The 22,956-nt window shown below is 35.5% G+C and overlaps 1 protein-coding gene across 4 annotated transcripts in view; it reads right to left on the bottom strand.

Moving 5' to 3' along the window:
- Positions 1–20,608, bottom strand: part of LOC131168633 (uncharacterized) — an 82,413-nt gene extending 61,805 nt beyond the window's left edge. For all 4 annotated transcript variants that reach the window (XM_058128225.1, XM_058128226.1, XM_058128223.1 and 1 more), the window contains exons 1-10: positions 20,138–20,608; positions 19,944–20,053; positions 17,664–17,736; positions 16,950–17,011; positions 15,457–15,598; positions 10,044–10,262; positions 9,817–9,883; positions 4,176–4,575; positions 1,059–1,206; positions 765–925 (exon numbers count right to left, since the gene is read on the bottom strand). In XM_058128225.1, the coding sequence (XP_057984208.1) occupies positions 765–925; positions 1,059–1,206; positions 4,176–4,575; positions 9,817–9,883; positions 10,044–10,262; positions 15,457–15,598; positions 16,950–17,011; positions 17,664–17,736; positions 19,944–20,053; positions 20,138–20,278 (1,523 nt within the window). In that variant the 5' untranslated portion in view covers positions 20,279–20,608. The remainder of the gene's footprint in view (positions 1–764; positions 926–1,058; positions 1,207–4,175; positions 4,576–9,816; positions 9,884–10,043; positions 10,263–15,456; positions 15,599–16,949; positions 17,012–17,663; positions 17,737–19,943; positions 20,054–20,137) is intronic.
- Between the last annotated feature and the right edge of the window lie 2,348 nt (positions 20,609–22,956).

Genomic DNA, 22,956 nt, shown 5'->3' with positions numbered 1-22,956 from the left:
ATTTCCACTATTTCCATGTTTTTTTCCTATAAGGGTCCCTATATATAATCCAAGTTGCTAATCTAATTTTAGTTTGTTGTGCTAACTTAATAACCCTCTCCCTTTTATACTGAGTCGGTCTATTCCTTTGACCTAGGTGAATTTGGTAAGAATTCATGATAATAAGATCTAACAAAGTTTTAAGCTGGCTGTCAACAACCTAACACAATTCTGCTACTTTATCCAAGTTTGGGACAGGCTATGTGTATAAAGAACTTGTGTTACAAAGGCAAAGTACACATTTGCGTATTTAAATCACCCCCTACAACCAGCAAAAACCACACACACAATACAAATGCATTAAAAAAAAATTAAAGCATACAATTTTGGGTGTGAATCCAAGCTAGACTACAATTAAAAAACCATGCAATAGTACTTTCTGAAAAAATTTGTATATTCCAAAACTTGCAAATGAAAAACACAAAAATGCATATATTAAGCCTACAAATCATGAACACAAAATCTCTACTACTAACCAAGAGGAACATTTACCAAATTCAAGTTATTTAAAACTGTAAAAGAGGGGGAGGGGGAGGGGGGGGGGGGGGGGACATGCAGCACAAAAGAACAGCAAAGTATGCTGTTCCAATTTACAATTTACAAATCATTCTCACAAGCCGTCATGATTTAAAATGCTACAGAAACTGCTTGCATGTTAGTAAAAGTTGCTAGCTAAAAAATCCATGGATGAAAATTGAGACATATCAGTGTAGAAACGGGCATACCAATCTCTAAAGCTCAGGTAGTTTGAGAGCTCATAATGAACATATACAGTAGCACCATAAGAAGCCTCTTTCAGAAGCAAACCTGGAGTGATTTCAGTTACTGAAGTTGGGCAACCATTCATTGCTTCTTGAAGAATGGATACCACAACAGGACCTAGCAGCTAAAAATAACAACCAAGATCACATGAGCACATGTCTCCCTAAACCAAACTCACGAAGTATTAATTACTGATTATTTAAATGCAATATTGAACAAAAGAAGTGTGATGTTGTGTTGAGAAACAAGTAACATACTTGGCTATTGTTTTCAAACAACACTATGTATAGGGCTTCAGCACATGGCCTCAGTTTCTCTGTCCACTGAACCATATCTTGCTCATGGTGAAAAAGCTCAGGGTTCTGGTACCATTCCTCCAAATCGGTTGCCGTTAAAACAAAATACCTAATTAAGCGAAAACAGCATATCATTAGCAAAATATTCTCATTTTTGAAAATCAGAGAAACCAAAATTAGGTCAACACTTGTTAAAGGGTTAAGAACATTAAATACATCCCTATGTTAATGCAAATTCCAAATGTGCAATATAATATTCCCTACCTCTTTGTATAGGTCAAACATTAAGATACCAATATAAACTAAACCTGCTTGCTTGTAAATCAAAATAATTAACTTAGCAGACACCAACCAACTAAATTTAATGGAAACCAATGAAATGAATTATAAGGCTTGACAAGATACAACAACAACAACAACAACAAGCCTTAAGTCCCACTAGGTGGGTCGGCCAAACGAATCCTTTTCCATCAATTCACCCGATCAAGAGCATTTTCCTCTACTAGATTAAGAGCTATTAAATCCTTCCTCACTACCTCATTTCAAGTTATTTTAGGCCTACCCCTACCCCTACCCCTAGCCCCACCCCCACCCCTTTTCATGCTAGAAACAACTCACTTACTCCTCCTCACAGGTGTTCTACTAGGCCTGCGTTCCAAATGCAAACCATCTAAGCAGCTCCTTCCTTATCTTGTCTTTGACTGGTTCTATGCCTAAATTATTATGTATATGCTCATTTCTTACTTTATATTTTAGTGTTATACCACTCATCCACCTTAACATCTGCATTTTAGCAACTTTTACTTTTTGTACATCATGTTTCTTCCAACATTTTGAACCATCAAGCATAGTCAGCCTTATAAGTCATCTTATAAAAATTTCCTTTTAATTTTAAGGGTATTCTATGATCACACAACACACTTGACGCACTCCTCCATTTTACCCAACCTGTTTTAATTCTATGTACTACATTTCTTCAATTTCCACTTCCGGTTGCATAATAGATCCAAGATATCTAAATCTATTAGTGTTATTAATCTCTTGATTATCAAGTTTAATCTTCTCTCCACTACTACTCCTTACATTACTAAAATTACATTTCATATATATTTGTCTTATTCCTACTGATCCTAAACCCTTTAGGCTCTAATGTGGCTCCCCAAAGTTCTAGCTTAGATTCCACTCCACTCCTACGATCATTAATCAACATGATATCATCTGCAAACATACACCAAGGGATCTCATTTTGGATATTCCTAGTGAGATCATCAATCACAAAGGTGAAACAATAAGGACTCAAAGTAGAACCTTGATGTACACCTATACTGATAGGAAAATCTCTAGATTCCCCTCCTACAGTCCTAACGCTAGTCACTACTCTATCATACATATCCTTAATGATCTCAGTATATCTACCGCATACCCCCTTCTTTTCTAAGACCCACCAAATTACTTCCCTAGGTACTTTATCATATGCTTTATCTAGGTCAATAAAAACGATATGCAAGTCCCTTTTCTTTTCCCTAAACTTTTCCATTAAACTTCTTAAAAGATAAATAGCTTATGTTGCTGATCTCCCAAGCATAAAACCAAATTGACTTTCTGAAATCCTCGTTTCTAGTCTCATTCTATATTCAATTACCCTTTCCCATAATTTCATTGTATAGCTCATAATCTTAATTCCACGATAATTATTATAGTTTTGAATATCGAATAAGGCTTGACAAGATAGCGATCTAGCTTAGCTTTATATGCTCCACTACTTCTTCAATATGGTATCAATACTTTGCAGCACAACAGGCAGGAGAAAATGAGAAATTTTGCAAGAAAAATCCTATGTGATTATTGCAACTAAATTTCATAGTGCCCCATCAGAGCTATCTACTGCTTGTAGCACAGATCTTGCTACACCATCCATCTTATATTTTATTAAATGAATAAAGGAAAAACGTTAACTGGCCAAATTTATCAGCTTGCCAATATTAATAACAAATTGTTTATTATCAAGGCGCCAATAAGCACATGATTCTATTATCTACCTGCAACAAATTGAATCACTCTTTCTTGTCTCATCCAAAGAATTCATTTAGCCCGGATGGAACAACCTCTAAAAGAAGTTCAATGAAAGAAATTTACCTAATAAATTCATTTAGACACCAATTGCAAGCATTCTACATGCTATAGAAATACAAGTTTACCTCTAAACCACATTCCTAAGAAGATAATGAAAACAATTGTTGCAAAAATAGATATAAAACACAAGTATACATACAAAATATGTGATGCAGAGTCAATTGGCAAGGAAAAGAAAAAATATACTAAAGGAAAATAAAATTGGAATATAAAACCAAGGTAGACAAAGCAAAGAACAAAGGCTGTCCAACAATACATAATGAAGCACAGCCTTTCTCCAAACATCAAATTAAGGAAACAATATGAGAAAGTCAAGTCAATGGACGACAATCCCTAAATTACTCGAATTAAAAAATAAATTCATAAAAACAGATTGCTAATGACACCTTCGCCCATGTATGTGTGTAATTTGTTAACTCTCATGATACCCATTAATCTATCTCCCTCAAGGAACATTTCTTAGAAAAATGATTGCCCCAAAGCTCAGGTGAAAGCAAGTTTGAGTTGGCAGTTGATGGACAATAATACATTATACATACCAGGAAAGCAGATAACAAACTGAACCTTAGCCAATCACTTGACACCTGGATTGGACTGATGCTAAAATCCACCAAAACAATAAAGTTGCCCAGATGTTCATTCCATGTTAGCAATCTTAATCCAAAATTTTATCAACAACAGCTGTAAATAAATAAATAAAGATATGTATATGCGTGCATGCGTGTAGAAGATTCTATGCTAAATAAAATCAAAAGGTTAAAGAATCCACATAGAATTTACAAAATGACCAAAAAAATATATCTATGATGACAACTCAACTAAGACCAGTCTGATTAAGAAAGTATATACAATAATATTGCACCCAATTTTAAAGACCTGATGCAGTTAATGCACCTTTATCAAGTTGAGTAATACATGCCGCAAGAAAAATTAGTTTGTCATTACCTTCTGATCAAGATGTTACACAAGTGTACTACCCGTTCACTGGACAAAATTGAGGCAAGGGTACCAGCAATAACATTGGAAAATTTTTTCTTCATCTGCTCCAGCGTAACACCATTTTCATCCATCACACGGCCAGTAAGACTTGGCTTGTATTCTTTACATTCCAATACAGATTTCACCATTACCATACATTGAATCAGAAATTGTTCAAATGGAATTGCATCTTGTTCGGAATCTATGATCTTAATTAAACAAAAGCCCATAACATGTGGGAGGACACATTTATCGCCAAAGGAATAACGATGTCGGCCCTGAACTGCAACTAAAACTTTCATCAATTTAGTACACGCCCGCTTTACGAAGTCCCAAAATTTTGGATGCCGACCATGGAAAGATGAATCTGCAGATTTAAATCAAGAACTCAGATATATTGCAAACTGCAGTGTGCACTCCATTTATGTTCCAGACAAATATGTGCAATTTAGGAGTTCTTATCTAATCCAGAGAATTTTTTTAAGACATTTGTTCATAAAGCACTGAAATGCATTAAAATATTTTAATAGCCGTAAAAAATTCTCAGCCAATAAACAAGGAAAACAGAGTTTAAAATTGTACCATACAAATTTAGCAGCAGACGTTACGCTAAATGGCAATAAGGGTGCAATGCCACAAGTCAAACTATAGTTGCCAACGCACTTAGTGGGAAATTTTGCTTACTTTAGGTCAATTGAAGCTGTCAACTTGAAAGACCCAATGAACTCTACTCAAAATTAGAACAAGCAAGCAATGGGCAACCTCAAACATTAAAATTTCCACAACATAAATCATCCTCCTCAGCCATATTAATGATCTTAATTTGAATGATTTAATATACGTATATAGGTGCTTAATGAAAGGTCTGATTCTCATCTATCAGGTTTCAGAGACCAATCCTTCTAATTCAAGCAAGTCTAGCAGGCTGATGAGTCATGATGATCAAGCGTGGTCACACTAAGATGCTTCAATAATAATTCAAATTTTCCACAGGAAAATGTGCAAATTGTCCAAAAATCTGAAGTCAAAATAACTTCAAGAAAAGCTATTTTTTAGCATCACGAAATGCATTAAGATATCTTCATAGTGGAGAAATTTCACTAAAAATTAAATTTTGGGCATGTAAATTATTCTTCACACAACGCTATAACAAAGATGTTTAGAATTTAAACTAGCCAAGCTAATCCATGCTCAGGCTGGGTTAGGACCTTTTCTTAGAGACCGAGTTCTGTTTCACTATAGGCAGAGGGTTAATTCTTTTCAGAAAATGTGAAGTACAATGCTTGGTGCAAACTGCAGGATCTTAAGCACATCGGGACAATAAGAAAATACGTTAAACAATTCCTTGCTTTGATGCTAGATATTCAGGACATGTTAGAGAAAGACTAATTGTTCTATTTCATGAAGGTTTGAAACTATGAGCAAAAGCAAACTTCATCGACAAAGAGTTCAAGAGTTGCTAACTGCACAAGACAATTCCCCCGCACCTAAGGAGAGTGGCTTGTCAGGCGAAGGCAATAGAAAGTCTTTCAAGAATGGCAAACCCAGAAGTGGGAGAGCTGACGCCAAGGCATCAACTTGAAATGAAGCATCCTTGTCTTGGGCACTCAACACACTCAGTGTTCTTATGTCAAGACCCTCATAGAGTTGTTGATTGCCCTTATAAGTCATCAATCAATGCCTTGCAAACTTCCATTGCAAAAAGGCCACAAGGACAAGATGACAGTGAGGACCAAAGATGGGCACAATGCAACTACTCAATGCAATGGAGTGGTGGATGAAAAAAACCAAGGTTGTCCACGCCAAACGATTAATGTTTGTGGATCTATGGATTATTAGGAAGAAAACTCGTGTTATACCAAGACTACCTAACTTTGTCTCATAGGGTGAAATACAAAAACTAAATTTGAAATTGGACAAAGACTCAGGAAGTATGAACACGTTTAGTTCTACAACCACCTCCACATCCCAGCCACTAAGGAGTAGCCAAGTAGGTGACTATGAAGGTGGTCAGTGTGGAAGACATGTAAACACTATGGTTTTGATGGATGATTTCCAAGTGATACTTGTAAAGGAATTCTTACAAGAAACTAGGGTGGTTCCTTTGCCTAATGGATGATCACCCTTGCATGATGCAAGTAGTGGCAAAGAAAGCAAATGATGAGCAGTTCCTATCTGCTATGCAACCCAAATAGGGATCGAAAAAGGGCGAGCCAACTTATCTCACCTTGATGGTGGATGAAGGTATCTATTGTCATCCAAGACATATTAAAAGAATATCAAGTTGTACTGTCAAATAAGCCACCAGCCTACCGCACAACTTGCCTCCACGGCAAAGGTGTAAAACATGAGATCAGGGAGTTGTTAGGTCAAAGCTCCCTAGTAAATGGTCATTCCCAGATGGTGCCTCCAAAGTTAGCAAAATTATAGAAGCAACTTGAAGAGTTATTAGAAGCAAATTAAAACGGGCTTCAAAGACCCATGGTGTTTCAAAGGAAACTTGATGGGAGCATACAGGCGTGTGTATATTAGCATGCTCAATAAAGTGATTATGTGCAACGAGTATCTCATTTCATGTTGAGGATAAAGGCAATGAGCTGAAGACTACTTACGTGATGCGATGCAGGGCTCATGAATTATTGATGATGACCTTTGAGTTAATGAATGCGCCTAAGACTTTTTGAATGCTGATGAATCAGGTGTTTCATGACAAGTATACGTTGAAAAGTTGTCTACAGTTCTACTTTGGAAGAACATCAGGAGCATCCACAGAAGGTGTTAAGGAGAACAATATATATGTGAAGAAAAGGAAGTGTTTTTTTTTACCAAAAGAGTATTAAATTCTTTGATCATGTAATTGAACAAAGTTGTATTAGGATGGATATGGAGAAGGCGAGGGTTATTCCAAGACTGAAAGATTGCAACAACAATCAAGGAGTTACGCTCCTTTCTTGGACTTGCTAAACGCCATTGTAGCTTCATTGTGGGGTACTCACGGAGGATTGCCCTGTAAACCAAATTGCTGAAAAAGAGTCATGGATGAAACTAAACATAGAGTTCCATGGAGCCTTTGACAACTTGAAAGAAACTTTGATACTAGTTGAGGCCTGTCAAGGTATAGAAAGAAAGGTCTGGAAGCATCAGACTATGCCCTAGTCTTGTTACAAGTGGGGCATCCTACTGTGTATAAAAGTTGTAAGGTAAGTGAAGCTAAACAGAAGAACACAACTAAAGAAAAGAAGATGCTAGTAGTGATTCATTGTCTTCGACTGTGACGGCATTACCAGCTTGGGTCCAAGTTTGTGGTGAAAATAAATAACTCGATCATCACCCCTTTCTTTACACAACTTAAGTTATCCCCAAAGCTTGTAGGCAAGAATTCTTCGCTGAGTTTGATTTCTTCTTTGAACATAAAATAGAGTGAATGAATCAAATCACAAATGCATTGAACAAGAAGGCAAAGATTGCAGCCTCGAACTAGTAACTCACTTAATGATAAGGTTCTCGTGATAATGCCGGAGCTCATCAAGAAGACGTTGTCGCTAGAGTGTCATGACGCCATGTGGGCAGGCCAAATAAGATGGCTCCAAACTTTGGCATTGTTGAAGCAAAGGTACTACGCCACGCGAGATGAAGTTGTTTACCTAGATATGTCTCACCTGTCAAAATGACAGGGTTGAGAGAAAGAAGACTATATGGCTATTGGAGCCTTTTAAGTACCAACAAAACCATGAGAGAGTGTCTCACTTTGCTTCATTACCAACCTACCCAGAGTCAAGGAGACATCGTATCCATACTTGTGGCTATAGACAAGTTCTCAAAGTACAATACTCCCATACCAACACCAAAATATGGCTAGACATGAGAGACAACATAATTGTTCTTCGAGCATATCATGAAGTTTGGGGTGTTCCCAAGACATCAAAGACCAAGACACAACACAAGATTCATATAAATTTTTGTCGAAACTTTTCAAAATTCTTAGTTCACAGCTTGACATTTCTTCAAGCTATCACCCCCCCCCCCCCCAAAAAAAAAAAAACTTAAGAGCCAACAAAGAGATTCAACGAGCTACTACATAAGTACTTGAGCTGTTTTGTCATTGCCAATCAAAAGAATTGGGTGCACCTAACTATTTCAATGCACAAAAGAGCTCCACAACAAGGAGTCCTTTTGATCTTGTTACAAATTGATAATCATTGTTACCTCACACATAAGAAAGAATCCAATAGCATACATCTTCATAGGCAGAACGCAAAGATTGTCAATGAGAAATCTTTCAAGCAAATGAAGAAGTGGGAAACCAAGGGAGAAGGTCGCTGCACTTCAATGTGAGTGATTTGGTATTTATCATTTGTCAAACTCCATCCAAAATAGATTAAGTCATTATGAGATCGAAATAAGAGACTAATTCGCAAATATGAAGGACTATCCCTAATCTTGGAGGAATTTTAAAAGACATCTTACAAGATTGATCCTTTAGCTTGGAAGAAGATGCAACACGTGTTTCACATTCAAGCCATTCATCACCAACATTGAGGATCCAACTCGAAATCAAGTCAACCGGGGCATCACTAAAGATCCTTGTAGACAAGGAGTTCACATCATCAAGGTGACAATGGCACAAGAGATGATGAAATAAGCTTGGCAAAAGACGTGCAACCATTTGTGGAGAAAGTCAAAGAGTGCTTAGTGTCAAAGTTTATAAGGACGTCAACCGCATAAGTAGGGGAAAATGTCATAAACCAAGCTTGTTCAAGGCCTTAGACTTGCACTTGTCTTGTACACATTGGGCAGGTGACCATCATGTAAATACCAATGTAAGTTTTATTATTTGAGTAAAGTAATACCTTAGCGAAGAAGGGGGAATGGTGTATAACCTCTTGGTCACATTGATGTTCCATAGTGCTAGAGTGAGTAGCATAGAAAGCTCTTTGGGGGAAGGTGTAATATTAACTAGCTATCATAACTATGTTAGCCTACTCGCCTCCCTCAATAAACACAGGTTGCCTATGAAGGTGTGATAATACAAATGGTGATGCTTTATATTTTACCGCTTGAATCGTGTTTACTTTCATGACTGTTTGGTGCTCCCACTAATTTTGTATTCAATGCTTGTGAACTTGATCTTGTGGTGAATCCTTAGTTTACTTTGGGCTGAGTAGTTAAGCTTGTGTGTTATAATTAGTGTAACACAACCTTTCACAGAGTGTGAAGTGTTCGGCATGCAAGCCTATAATCCAATCCATCCCACTGAAATTTTATCCCTTATTATGTATTGAATATCCATATGCATAAATATGAATGAATTTATTGTTGTCTCTCCACAACGTGTCCAAATTTTGAAACCCAAAAAAAATGAAAAAAAAAATATCTGCCATGTCATCCCATGTACATGTCCTTCATTTGTATGTGTGCTAACAAATAAAAATACAGCACAGCACAATACAAGACATAGTATATGACATGATGCAAGATAAAGGCACAAATAAGCACAATGAAATTGTAACAATAACTCTTGAAAGATTCTACAATATACACCAAAATATGTGGAATAACCCCATAGAAATAACAACATTTTGTAGCAAGAACAAGAGAGAAATCTCACAGTATGGAAGAAATGATCGAATAGCATTCAGAAACACTGGCGAGACCTCTTTAACTGGTCGGACTTCCTAAATGATAGAAATAATAAAGTTGGGAAAAAAACAAAAACATTATGGGTCAGCAGGAGGGCCACTGAATTTAATACCATAAAGAAAGTGAGGAAAGAGGAAAAGGAGACTGCAACAAACACTGAAACCAGGATAAATTTACTTATAAATACATAATTACCTGTGTACATTTTGCATCACTTGAAAAACCACAAATAATTAATTGACGTAATATTTTCAAACACAACAACCATCGCTCAGACATTACATAAAGATCATCATGATGCTGCTCTGAAGCATTTGAACTAATGCTCTGATCAAGTGTAGAGAAAGCATGCAAGATGTTCTGCACATCACTCTGCCAAAGCTGCCAGCTATAGTCAAAGAAATGGGATGATATCTGCCAAAAAGAACATTTGAGAAAAGAACATTAGAAACAAAACTTAAATCCAGTTCCACTAACAGCTTTTTTTTTGTGCGCGCGCGCGTGAGAGAGAGAGAGAGAGAGAGAGAGAGAGAGAGAGAGAGATTTTAGGCAAAATGCCTATGAAGATCCCTTATTAATTACAGGTGGAAGTTATGTATCACTATGACCATATTTCAGGTTGACATCGGCAAAATATTTTCTTGTTTAGACATCATTATATCATTCGCATGCCCAAACATCATCAAATATATATTAACAAGAAAAATAGAAAAATGCTGGCACCTTATAAAACGACTATTGGTGATGACAGTTTATCACTATCAGCAGTCAGCACTAAAAAAGAACAGTCATGTGAAGCAATTTATAAACAATGTCAGCACATAACAGGAAGTATGTTGCTACAAAATACCAGTGCAACATTTTTTGAAATTCTAACTGCAGAACTGGAGCAATGAAACTTCTACTTACTGGTATACATTTTTTATTGATAAATTTTATTGGAGAAGATATTAATATATGCAATTTACTAGCCAGATGTGCAGCACATGCTATGAAGCTGACTACAAGTAAAAAGAAAAAGTTCAGGTCCATTATCCATGAGCAGGGAGCACCATGTAGCCAGTTCACCACCTCAAACCAACTTTAACTGCTTAAAACAAGACACTCCCACAACACACAGTTTCAAATGCTCTTCAAAAATGCCCCCATCACCTAAAAGTGATACTAAACAACAACAACAACAACAACAAGTCTCAAGTCCCACTAGGTGGGATCAGCACTATGAATCATTTCCCATCAATTCACCTGATTCATATTTCCTCTATTAGATTAAGGGCTATTAAATCCTTCCTCACTACCTCATTCCAAGTTATTTTAAGCCTACCGGCTACCCCTACCCCTTTTCATGCAAGAAACAATAACTAACTCACTCCTCCTCATAGGTGCTCTACTAGGTCTGTGTTTCAAATGCCAAAACCATCTAAGCCGCCCCTCCTTTATCTTGTTTTCAATCAATGCTATACCTAAATTATTGTGTATATGCTCATTTCTCACTTTATTTTTTAATGTAAAATCACTCATCCACCTTAACCTACGCAACTTAGCAACTTTCATTTTTTGTACATGTTGTTTCTTAGTTGCCCAACATTCCGAACCATAAAGCATAACTGGCCTTACAGCCGTCTTATAAAACTTTCCTTTTAATTTTAAGGGTATTCTATGATCACACAAGACACCTAACGCACTCCTCCATTTTGACCAACTTGTCTTAATTCTACGTACTACATCTTCTTTAATTTCCCTTTCAGGCTTGCATAGTAGATCCAAGATATCTAAATCTATCAATGCTATTAATCTCTTAATTATCCAATTTAATCTTCTCTCTATTGCTACTCCTTACATTATTAAAATTACATTTCTTATGTTCTATCTTTATTCCTACTTATCCTAAACCCTTTAGACTCTAATGTGGTTCTCCAAAGTTCTAGCTTAGATTCCACGCCACTTCTACAATTATCAATCAATATGAGATCATATGCAGACAACATACAACAAGGGATCTCATTTTGGGTATTCCTAGTTAGTTCATCAATTACAAAAGTAAAAAATTAAGGACTCAAAGCAAAACCTTGATGTACACCTATTGTGATTGGAAACTCTCTAGATTCTCCTCCTATAGTCCTAACGCTAGTCACTATTCTATCATACATATCCTTAATGAACTCTGTATATCTATTGCAAACTCCCTTCTTTTCTAATACCCAACAAAGAACTTCCCTACGTACCCTATCATAAGCTTTCTCTAAGTCAATAAAAACCATATGCAAATCCTTCTTCTTTTCCCTAAACTTTTCCACTAAACTTATTAAAAGATAAATAGCTTTTGTTGTTGATCTCCCAGGCATAAAACCAAATTTATTTTCTGAAACCTTCGTGTCTAATCTTATTCTATGTTCAATTACCCTTTCCCATAATTTCATCATATGACTCATAACCTTAATTCCACGATAGTTATTACAGCTTTGAAATATCGCCTTTGTTTTTATACAAAGGTACTAACATACTTTTCCTCCATTCTTCTACCATTTTCTTAATTTTTATAATAGCTTTGAAAAGTTAGTTAATCAAATAATTCCTTTATCCCCTAAACATTTCCACTCTTCAATTGGTATTTTATCTGGTCCTATAGATGTGATCTTAACTTCAAGGACTCTAATTTTACAAATAAATCTCCTATTTTTAGTCTTCTCCTCATTTCCCACTTGCAAGTTCAATCCTTCATTTGGATTTCATTAAACAACTTATTAAAGTATCTTCGCCACTTTTTTTATGTTTTCTTCTCTAATTAAGACATTATCATTCTCGTCTTTCATACATTTTACATCACCTAAAACTTTGCATTTTCTTTCTCTAGCTCTAGCAAGTTTATAAATGTTTTTTTCTCCTTTTATATCTAGTTTAGTATAAGTATCATAAGCTCTATGTTTACCTTTCATTGATAGACTTTTCTGCATTTTTCTGGCTTTTTTATTTTTTTCAAGATTATCTATATTTCTACAATTTTTCCATATTTCATACCAATTTCTTTTTGTCTTAACAATTTTTTAGACATTTTGATCCCACCACCAACTTTCTTTACAACCCGAGTATCTTCCTTTGGACTCTCTTAAAACCTCTTTTACTATCCTACAATAGAATTTACCATTTTATTCCAAACAGTATTTGCATCAACCTTATCCCCTATTGTCTAATCACACTCTTTGTTCATTTTATCTTTGAATTTTACTATATTATACCTCTTCAAATTCCACCATCTAGTCCTCTTGTGTTGATTTATACTACTCCTTCTCTTCTATTTTTTAATATGTATATCTCGTACTAAGATTGTATGTTGTGTAGCCAAACTTTCACCTGGAATAACTTTACAATCATTTCAAGATAGATGATCACCATTCTTAATTAAGAAGAAATCTATTTGGCTTTTATTATACTCTTGAAAGTTATTAAGCGTTCTTCTCTTTTTATAAAGGAAGTATTCAGTATAACCAAATCGTAAGACATGGCAAAATCTAAGATTGTTTTACTGACCTATTGTTTTACTGACCTTATTTTTATCTCCATATCCATGGCGTCCATGTATCCTATCATATCCTATATTATCCTTGCCAATATGACCATTCAAATCGGCTCCTATAAATGTCTTTTCATACATTGGTATCCCTTGTAAAATACTATCCATATCTTCCCAAATTTGTCTTTCCAGATTTTCTACTGAGCCTATTTGGGGAGCATACGCACTAATGACAGTCACTATTTCCCGACCTAAAGCTATCCTAATTATAATGATCCTATCCCCTATTCTTTTAGCATCTACTACATTATCTTTTAGGTTTTTCTCTACAATAATACCCACCCTGTTTTTATGTTTCTCTTTACCAATGTACCAAAATTTAAATCTTGATTTTTCAATTTCTCTAACTTTCTCTCCTTCCCATTTCGTCTCTTGAAGGCAAATTAAGTTAATTTTTCTTCTAAATATTATTTCCACTATTTCCATATTATTTCCCATAAGAGTCCATATATTTCAAGTTGCTAATCTTATTTTAGTTTCTTGTGCTAACTTATTAACCCTCTCCCATTTATACTGGCCCGATCTATTCCCTTGACCTAGGTGAATTTGGTAAGAACTTATGATAATAAGATCTAACAAAGGTTTTTTACTTTGGTTGTCAGCTACCTATAACAATCCTACTCCTTTATCCAGCTTTGGGACTGATTGTGTACAAAGAATTTCTGTTACGCAGGCAACATATACATTTGCATTTTTATTTTATTTTTTTGCAAACTTAATTCACATAGACAATTTTCTAAGTCACACCCTACAACTAATAGTAACCACACACACAATATAATGCATTAAAAATTTTAAAGCACACAATTTTAGGTGTTAATCCAAGCTAGACAAAATTTTTTTAAAAAAAAAACATGCAATAGTACTTCTTGAAAAATTTTGTATATTCTAAAACTAGCAAATGAAAAACACAAAACACAAAAAAGCATGTAATCAAAAACACAATCTCTACTGCTAACCAACTATTGGAAAAATTATTAATAATCGTAATAAAAAAAGAATCACAAGAGAGGAGAAAATTTCACCGGTGACTGAAACTAAAAGAGGTAACAACAACCGCTTGAAAAATGCTATCGTAAGTACCTTTGATGCAAGAAATTTGATGTTACTAAAGAAAATCAATTCAAAGAATATTTAAGCAATGAGGGATTGCAAGAATTCTTCAAATCTAAATTCAAGATTCAAATCCAAGAATATTAAAGAAACAAAATTCCTCAACCCATAAATCTTTATTGCTTCTTCATGATTTTAGGGTTGAAGAAACAAGAATCCTTGGATTTGTTTGAGTCTTTAGGAGAAAAGAAAGGAAAGAAAGGAAGTCCAGAGAGTGGATCTTTTGATTGGTGAGAAACAAAACCAAAACAGAGAATAAAATACAGGAAAATGAAAGAACGAAAAAGAAAAGAAACCTTTAGAAGTAGAAGTAAAAGAAAGAAAAGAAAAGGAATTTAGTTGGCAAGGAATTTATTTATTTTTGTATATAATGAATCCAAAATTTAATATGAAACTGAGATTATTAGATTCAAATAAATGAATTTCCTTACGAGCAAGACTTATGTGGGACACAAACAGAAAGTCAGAAACAGAGAGAGATAGAACAGAGGGAGAACAGAAAGAGAAATGAAGAAGGAAAAAGAAAGGAGGAAGGAGGAGGAGAAGACAAGAGGGAGAGCCTGGACGAGAGGGAGAGGGAAAGAAAAGGAACCTGAAGCCCAAAAGTGATACTAAAGATTCAAATATTAAAATAAACATAACTTAACACGGGATCATCCCAATGAAACTTAGTAAAAAAATCCTTTTAAGCTCTAAGAACCACCAAAATTATTTTTGCATCACATACTTCCCTAATATGATGATGTTTGGCCCAAAGAAACACAAACTACAAATAAATCAAATAGGTAGGTGCAGAATACAACAGCAATAAAATATCTTGTAGGTTCAGGAAAGTAAAAGAGAAAAATAAGGGAAAGAGAAGATTTCACTGAAGGAAGAGAGAGGAAAATATAAAAAACACTAATGTGGTATGATATACTGTACCTGTGCAAAGTTCCTCTGATCTGAAGCAAGCCTTTTAGTGGACAATTCCTTCAACGTTCGGAAGAGAATCATGAAAATCCGGTGGGAAGTAAGTATATCTGCTGATTGAAGTTGTTGCGCAAGAACTGTAAAGAGCTCTGGCCTGATTAAGAGATCATTTAATAGATCAATACAGGTAATCTAATTTACTAAAAGAACCATGAGGACTGAAAACCAAATACTACATTTAATAGCTCACAAACACCAATAATAATATTAATTATAATAGTAATAATAATTATAAGAAGAAGAAGAAGAAGAAGAAGAATAACAATAAATTCAATACTCAGTATGCAAGGATCCCAAACCATATTGGCGGAGGGAAAGCATGGCATACTTAGTCTGACCACCACAAGTCACAACACCAATAATCGCAGCATAGAACTGGAAAACCATTCATTTTTTAGCTCAGTTCCAAAACTGGTGGCAACTGCCTCTCCCTAGCTCAACAAACCCTCCAAATTTTCTTAACAATTTGTTATTATCAATTTCTTTTTCTTTTTCTACTTTAAAATTTAGTCCAGAAATGGCTCCAGTGGCATTACAAGGTTCATATAATATGCGTGAATTACCTAAAAGAAAACGAATACAAAAAGGGAAGGAGGTGGGAATCGTGGGATGCACCGTGTGTATGAAAGTAACAATCAAACAATGTCTATTCATTCAAACCACATCGGCAACTAGAACACGCATTTCAGCTAGTTGAGCAAGTTAGATTTCTTCTTTGGTATTGAGGAATTTGTGGGACAAGAAAAAACAAATTATCACGTGAAGTATTGCTGCAGAGGTGTTGGCAACAATGGTGCTAACAGCACAATGCAAGTTATAAAGAAGAGGGAGTTAAAAACAATAACACGGTAGTTGTGGTGGCTATGGTAGTCATAGTGCTGGCAGTGCTCGTGATTATAACTGTGGAAACAATGGTGGTGGTGGTCATGGTGGATGTGGGGGTTGGTGGTGTTGGCAATAGCAGAAGTGGTGGCAATTGTAGTTGCAAACTTGCAGTAGACTTCTTCTCCGATCTCTATCCTTGCTGGGGGTTTGCAAATAATACATTTCCCCTTGAGGGTTATATGTAACCCCTCTTATAACCCAAAATCAATTCTTGGATTTGAGTGGATTTCCAATTTCTATTGCAGGGTTACACACCAAACATCAAGGGATTGAAATGAGGGGGACCCTCTAGTGCCCATCCAAAATTTATCCTCAATCCCTCCAACAACAGGAACCTGTAGTGTTACTTTTTGGCCTTGATCTTAATTCTAAATAGTAATAAAAAAAGACCTTTGAAGAGGAGCTTTTTAGCATCATGTCTGCAAGTTTTTCACAAACCTTATAAATAACTTGCTCAATAATCATGTCAAATAAACTTACATTGTGATTAGGTGGCATATGCACTCTTTCAGTTTTTCTAATGCTTCATAAATAGAAAAATGAACAGACAACTGGTGTACCATTCTTTAGGATAATCAATGCGAGCAATTTTTGAGATGAGCACAGCCAACAGAAGAGCTATCTGCACTGGACCAAAATTGCACAGAAAATTAGCAAAACTAACTGCTAACAGAAGCAATTGTAGGAGTGAGAAAGAGCAAGTCCCATATAACAAAGAATGAAATACATAATATCTGATGATTTTAGTTGATAGAGAATTTGACCCATGAAATACATAATATCTGATTATTTTATTTGAAGGAAAAATTTATCCATTATCTCTTTAATATTATTAAGTCATAAGTATTGTTCAAAAGCCACTGAGGACATACTACATTTATGTATACCCAATCCACTGAAGGCATGTTAGTTAGGGCTTAGGCATATTGCATTTATATGTCCGATGAAAATCAACCACTTAGTATACTAAAAATGCATTTATTAACCACATCTTGTAACAAATATGCCAGACTTGAAACCTTGACTTTCCATATGCAGTATCATCATAGCATTAGAACTAAGGTTGCACCAATGGCCCATTATGCATATTGAAACATACGAGGACAGCATATTAACATATAAGAAGGGTTCCTTTTGTAATCTGTAGTTTTAAGGTAGTTTCATAAGGGGAAGGGACCACACTGGATGTAGGCATCTTTATCCATCTTATGCTTGACAAAAATTGAAAAAGCAAACCATTCATGAAAAGAGGGGGGAAAAGTTTCAGCCACCACCTGATAATTTTCTTCTCTCAAGTGTGACAACAGTTTTTGTCTCAAATGCAATTTCTCCTCACTGCTAATTCCCCTGCACAGGTAATTTCACAGCATATTTTAGCTGAGTCAAATACAATAATAAGCTTACCACGCTGTCAAATACACTCTTAAATTTAAAAAAATGAAAATAATAATAATAATATGAAGAAAAGTGATTTTATCATTTTTATAACAAATCCAACTATGGCCATGTCCAATTCATGCTCTATGTTTGAGCAAAACTCCTACTAGCTCATAATGAGGAATAATTGAAGCAAACAATGAAGTGAATTTTGGACAACAGATTTAGGATGGGAGAGAAAGGTAGAGAAGGGAGAGGAGAAATATGTTAGGATAGGTATAGAAGAGACCAAATGTGGAAAACATAGAGAGAAAGGGATGAAAGGGGATGCACGAGAAGAATAACACCCTAGGCGATTCAAACAGTCAAAATCAATTCATAATTCAACTCCCATCAGAAAGTGATGATATTAATGCACCAAATTCCATCAAAGCAGAAAATGACAATAAAACTACAAAAGAAAAAAAAAATGTGACAAGAAAAGTTAAAATATATGAGGCCTGAGACTCCTTAAACATCAATGCATGAATTTTCCATGAGCGGAAACATGTATATCACATGTGCCTACGACATTAAAATAAATTTTACTCCACCAATTCTCAAAAGCATCCTCTTGTTAATAACAGCCAAATAGCACATTTATCTATCATTTTCTTGGTAAAAAGCATCCTCTCATTTATAACAGACAAATAGCACATTTATCTATCAATTTCTTGGTTTTTCTAAATTAGAAACTGAGAGGATGTGGGTATACAATACAAACATACATAAATACACAAGAACACATATATGAAGAATTCAATATATTAACATTTTCTTCTTCTATTCCTTCCATACAAGATCCATGCAGAAAGCAACAATTATCCGGAAAACCAAGGCAAAGATTTTTTTTAGAAAAGGACAATATGATTCACAGCCATGTAAACATTTAGTAATTTGCAGACCCATATGGCTTATTTAAGAGTCTCCGTCTAAAATGATAGAGAAAAGTGAGAGACCACCTATTTGGTCCAGAATTTGTTGCATGTATCAAGTAAACAAAAGTAAGGGAAAAGGAAGAATAACTAGGTAGCCATAACACAAACACCTGAGAGAATAACCATTTCCGTAACTTAAACATGCAAAATGGCAAACAGATGGTTGCCTTCAACAATCAGCACATCTCTGATGACTGTTGACACATTAGATTACCTAGACCATTGCCATTTGTTTGACATTACATTCCTATGCTTTATAACAATCGAAATACTACCTCAAACTTTGAATAGAGAAAACAATGTGTTTGGGCAAAACCTTGGGGACAAGATGAGATCATTTTCATCAATATAATTTCATAAATGAAGAATTTGGAATGTAGAATAAGACCCACAAATAAAGATGCTTATATGGCAAGAAAAGAACCATTGTGGGACATGAGCTTATAGGAGGTTAAACCATCAATAAAGCATAATCACAAATTGGGATTTACATGGACAAAACAAAGTTCCGAGCTGGTACAAATGGTTTTTTCAAGCTAAATTGAGTTGAGACAAACGACATAGTAATTGGCTATTTGTGCATGGAGCTGGGTTGCATCCATAATCATATTGCACTTCAGTCATTTGGCACATGACATTTGAGTTCATTCCTTGTAGCAAGTAACAAGGTGCAAGACAGTGCATACCAACCCAGACCCCTCCATGAACAATAAGGCATGCCATCAATAGTTTGAGTAAAGATCATTTTCCATGGAAGAAACACATTTCTTAGACAATCATCTATCCAAATCCCAGTTCCCAATCAAGTTATCATGTATTGCGATTGCCTATAACTGAAAGCCTCCTGTAATCAGTTGCAAATATGCGTGCACCATTAATAATATTATACTGATGCATTATACCTCAAAACATTATTCAGTTTGGGTATGGCAGACACAGTAAAGCCACTTGACTTTCACAAAACCATGAAGCTTTCTCTGCATTGCAACCTATGTTTTTTAAATTAGAATACCCTGCTATAAACAGGGATCACCACATCTTCCTACAAAGTTCACTAAACTAAGCATGAAATATCCGGCATAGAACAGTCAAATCAGCCTTTCATCGCAATCTTGTGATCAAATCACAAAATTGCATGACAACAAATGCGACATTTTTGGACCACCACGAAACTAAAGGACACGGAGGATGGCATCTTACAAGGAATCCCGTCTGTTCCTCCAATACCGATTAATACTATTCTTGAAGTAGACGGAAGCCATCAAACGAACATCCACCTGAGACGCTAAGTCCTTTGCTGTTATCACTTCCTGCATCATCCAGAATCTTCAGGACACAACTTCCGAGATAGAGATGGAAAGAGAACAGCGAGACTCTGGGAATGCAAAAATTACCATAAGACAAGAGCAGAAGCCAGGCCTGCTCTCGGACTGAGAAAGGGCGGCCTCGGCCGGTTTGCGCAAGTTTTCATCGCCGCTAAGCGAATTGGTGAGCAACGAGTACATCGCCGGAAGGTCAGAAGCTGAGAGCGCCATAGTTTCTTCGAGTCTATGTCTCCGAAGCAGTAGCAACTAATCGAACCGCGCTGCCGTCGGAGATCGGTCAGTTATGGAATTAATGGAAGTTTTCACATGGAAGCTTGATGATCGGAAATGGCGACGCTGCTTGCGGTTTGGAGATTCAGCTAGATAACGGTCTGTGAAGTAACCTTTCCGGCGAGGTATGGCAGCGGGGAATGGAGCTCGAAGATGGAGAGAGCGACACAGAGGCTACTCGTTGTTGGCAGCTCTCTTTATATGATGCTCCCCGCCGAGTTCTGGGTGCTCCGATGGGAAAAACCTTGCAATAAAAATTCTAATTTCTAATTCTTCCTTTTCCAACGCCTTTGATACTAAAATTTTACCCCCTTCCGGCTTTTAAGTTACCTAATATACCCACTAGGCAGTTCAACATTTTTATTAAAAAAAATGTTTTAATGTACAAATTGTTTTACATCTTAAACATAGTAATCTAGGAGGTTATCCTCCAAAGTAATGTTTATTAAACAAGTATTTAAAATTATATTATATTATTATTATTATTATTGAATTGTCCTATTATCAATAGAAAAAAAAAAAAGATGAATTATGTACCATTGTTATTTGATTGACAAAACTATATATAAAATAATATAAAGTGAATCAATTTTTCAAATATTTTTAAAAATACTCAAAATTATTTTCACTAATAGTATGCTTTCACTACTCATACAACATTTAATAGAATTTTTCACTTATTTTCTTTGACAAGTAATTAGGAAACCTTTGGATTAGAACTATTCATTATCAAATTTGTCATCAACTACAATAAATTCTTTCTTTCAAATGGATGTCATCAGAAGAAAATTTACTAGCACAGCCTTTTAATTGCAGCTAACAAGTTTCAATAGTTAATTGTTTTTTGGAAGTCCATTAAAAAAATTGCATATGTTAACCCCCTATTTCTCTCTCTTGTCCCTTCTCTTTCCATATTTTTCTCATCTACTTCGTTTAATTTCTTCTTTATTCTTTCTTATCTTATGTTTCTCCTTCAATCTTTGTCTTTCTCAAATGTCAGTAAATAATGTTTTAGAAAGGAGCTCGAGCATAGAAAACTTCCAAGAACAAACTATTTTTGAAGCCCTAGTAGTATTTGTGGTTGTTGACAACATAATTAGCCATACCATTTATTTTTATCACTGTTGCAGCCAAAAGTTAATTGGGTGAACCAAATCAACCACAACCTCGACCACCTACTAAGAATTAGGAAAAAAGAGGCTTGGAGAGCTTGAGGTACACTCTAGGGGATCACACCAAAAGCCTAAGTTAGAGATCATAGAATGATTGAATTATTATAACAGTAAAAGAATAAATAAGAATGAGATACATTAACCTTTCTTATGGAGCCCCTTTTATAGATAGTTTGAGGGACATCTTTATTGATTTCTTCATAAATGAGAAATTATTAGGATTGTGGGAGTTATGATTTGACTTATGGGTATTTAATGAGTTGAATTGATTTGGATGTCCTATTTGTTGCCACTAAACTCATCTTATCCCTCGATTTAGGTCCTTTCTTTTTTAGTCTTTTACAAGTCAACATTAATATTATTTTGTGGTGTATCAATCCACCCCCCCCCCCCCAACTCTCAAGCTTTAGAATTACTTTCTTTGGCTTGAGAGTGGTCCATATGATTTACTTAATCCAGTTTTATTCAATCAAAAAATTCGAACAAATCTCTTAAAAAACGACTCAATTGAATCATGCAAAATCCAAACCAACAAATGAGCCTCAAGTTGCTTAAGGAGTACCAAGCTAGCTTTTTGGTAAAGTCCAATTCAAACCTAAATATAGAGGTCCTAATATAAATTTGGGCCAAGTTCATGCCAGATTATGAACAATCGAGTCGCATTTGGTGGAGACGACTCAAACTGAGCAAGATGGCATGAGTTGTGCTTATAAAAAAAGTGTTTTTAGGTATTATGATCAGTGCTCATATGACATATTTTGATAAGTAGTGTTCTCCCTTTGTTGCCTCGTGAGCTGTGCTTGGTGGACCATATTTTGGTGAACAGTGTTTGCCTCTAGTTGTCTCATGAGTTGTGTTCATCAAATGGGAATTTTTGGGTCTCATAAGTTGTGCTCATTAGATGACTCATATTTTGGTGAGTTGTGCTAGCCTTTGGTTTCCTTATAAGTTGTGCTCATTAGATGGACATTTTTGGGACTCATAAGTTGTGATCATCAAATGGGTCATATCTTAGTGAGTAGTGCTCGCCTCTGGTTCCCTCATGAGCTGTCCTCATCAGATGGGTCATATTTTGGTGAGTTGTGCTTGCCTCTAGTTGCCTTGTGAGTTGTGCCCATCATATGGCCATTTTTGGGGCTTATGAGCTGTGCTTGTTAAATGGGTCATATTTTGGTGAGCAGTGCTTCTAATTTCCTTATCAACTGTGCTCATCATATGGGCATTATATGCCTTATGAGCAATGTTTCATTTGGGTTTTTTCATGTCTTATGAGCAGTGCTCATCAGTTGGGCTTTTTTCAGCAAGTGGACCCAACTGACTTGTTGAAAGTCTTGCAGTCTTTGTAAGCTATTAGTTGCTTGCATTTAAATATTAACAATAAAAGAATATCTCATAAGATTATATAACAAAATTATATTGAGTTCATCTAATATAAATTTATCAAAA

This window comes from Malania oleifera, chromosome 11 (genome assembly GCF_029873635.1).
Source record: "Malania oleifera isolate guangnan ecotype guangnan chromosome 11, ASM2987363v1, whole genome shotgun sequence".
Classification (NCBI taxonomy): domain Eukaryota; kingdom Viridiplantae; phylum Streptophyta; class Magnoliopsida; order Santalales; family Ximeniaceae; genus Malania; species Malania oleifera.
Note: the sequence above shows the minus strand (reverse complement) of the source record. Positions and strands in the feature narration are given on the sequence as shown.